Here is a 1,460-nt window from a genome sequence, read left to right on the forward strand (position 1 = left end):
AAAAAAAAAAAAAAAAAAAAAAAAAAAAACATGACGAAACACAATTTATCTTAATAGAAAAACCTTTTTAAAACATAAACAAAAAATTAATGCCTTATCGCTCAACTGCATTTTTGAAACTGAGAATTTGGTCAATGCCCATAGCTGAAACAACAATGACCAATACATCTTTGCCTGCTTCAAACTGCTCCTTGATTTGGGCCGCCAATTCGGCATTTGGGGGCATGTCAAGGTTGTCACGAGTCTCACCTTCATCATCCATAAGGGAAAGGTGCGCTGGCTTGCTGGGGTCCTCACGGTCCTCCTGAATATCCAGAATGCTGTAAGTTGCAGTCTTCACGAACGGAACCTCAACATTATGAGTACTGGGAGCCTGATCTTCCATCTTATTGCCAGTGAAAATATCAGTGGCAACAATACTGACCTTAGCATGTCCATGTTTACCTGTTTTCGACACAGAAAGGTCGATTACCTTGCATGGACGTCCGTTGATACAAATATAACCTCCCTTCTTAAGGGCTCCGGCCTGCATAGGATAGGTCAGGGATCCGGTGTGCTCACCACCCTGAGGTGCGAAGTGTCCCTCGTCGTCAGACATTGCTCTGGAAAATAATAAAAGGCTTGATAAGGAAAAAAAAAAAATTCAAAATACGTAAGGTAGGACATAAATGTCAAAAGAAAAAAAAATAAAGTAGACAAATTAATTAATAGAATTATAGAATTAAAAAAAACAAATAAAATAAATAAATCTGAATAATTGCAAACCGATCTCAAAACGATCACGGCCACCTCCTCAAAAAAAAAAAAAAAAAAAAAAAAAATAATATAATGGTAGTAATGATAATAATAATAGTATTATTATTATTATTATTATTATTATTATTATTCCGCGACCCTACCTCCCACACCTCCGCCCCAACTTCCCGGGGAAAGGGTGGGCGCCGCCCCCGCCAAAGAAAAAAAAAACGCAACGGCCGCCGCAGCCCACCGGGCCCCACCGCGGGGGAGGCAAACGGCTCGCGAAAAGAAAAAAAAACCGGGGCGCCCGGGCCCCGCCCGCGGCACAAAAAAAAAAAAAAAAAAGGCGGGCCGTCGGGTTGCGGGATGGCGTTCGGACCCGAGCCGGCTGCTTCCAGCGCCCCGCCCCGGGGAGTCCCTGGTTTTCTTTTTTCCGATCCGGCGGGGTGGCGGTCCCGATAATTTTTTTTTTTTATTCGTATTTCTTTAGGCGCCGATTCTCCAAAGACCTTCCCTGCCGGTTTTGGTGAAACAAAAGGTTAGGATACCTTTTTTTGTATGTTTTTTTTTTTCTTTTTTTTGTTCTGGTCAAGAATGTTGGTGTGAAGGTTTTTATTTTCCCATGGTTAATGTTATTTTTCAAAAGAAAAGGGAGAGAACGAAGAGTGTTGCGTATTATTATTATTATTATTATTATTATTATTATTATTATTATTATTATT

General features: G+C 40.5%; 1 protein-coding gene across 1 annotated transcript; it reads right to left on the reverse strand.

Moving 5' to 3' along the window:
* Positions 1–94: 94 nt before the first annotated feature.
* TM35_000053940 (eukaryotic initiation factor 5a) lies at positions 95–598 on the reverse strand (the record flags this gene model as incomplete). The annotated part of the gene is made up of 1 exon (XM_029023049.1): positions 95–598. The coding sequence occupies one exon, from the start codon at positions 596–598 to the stop codon at positions 95–97; it is 504 nt and encodes a 167-aa protein (XP_028885864.1).
* Between the last annotated feature and the right edge of the window lie 862 nt (positions 599–1,460).

This window comes from Trypanosoma theileri, assembly GCF_002087225.1.
Source record: "Trypanosoma theileri isolate Edinburgh chromosome Unknown TM35_Tth_5_V1, whole genome shotgun sequence".
NCBI classification, from domain to species: Eukaryota; Euglenozoa; class Kinetoplastea; order Trypanosomatida; family Trypanosomatidae; genus Trypanosoma; species Trypanosoma theileri.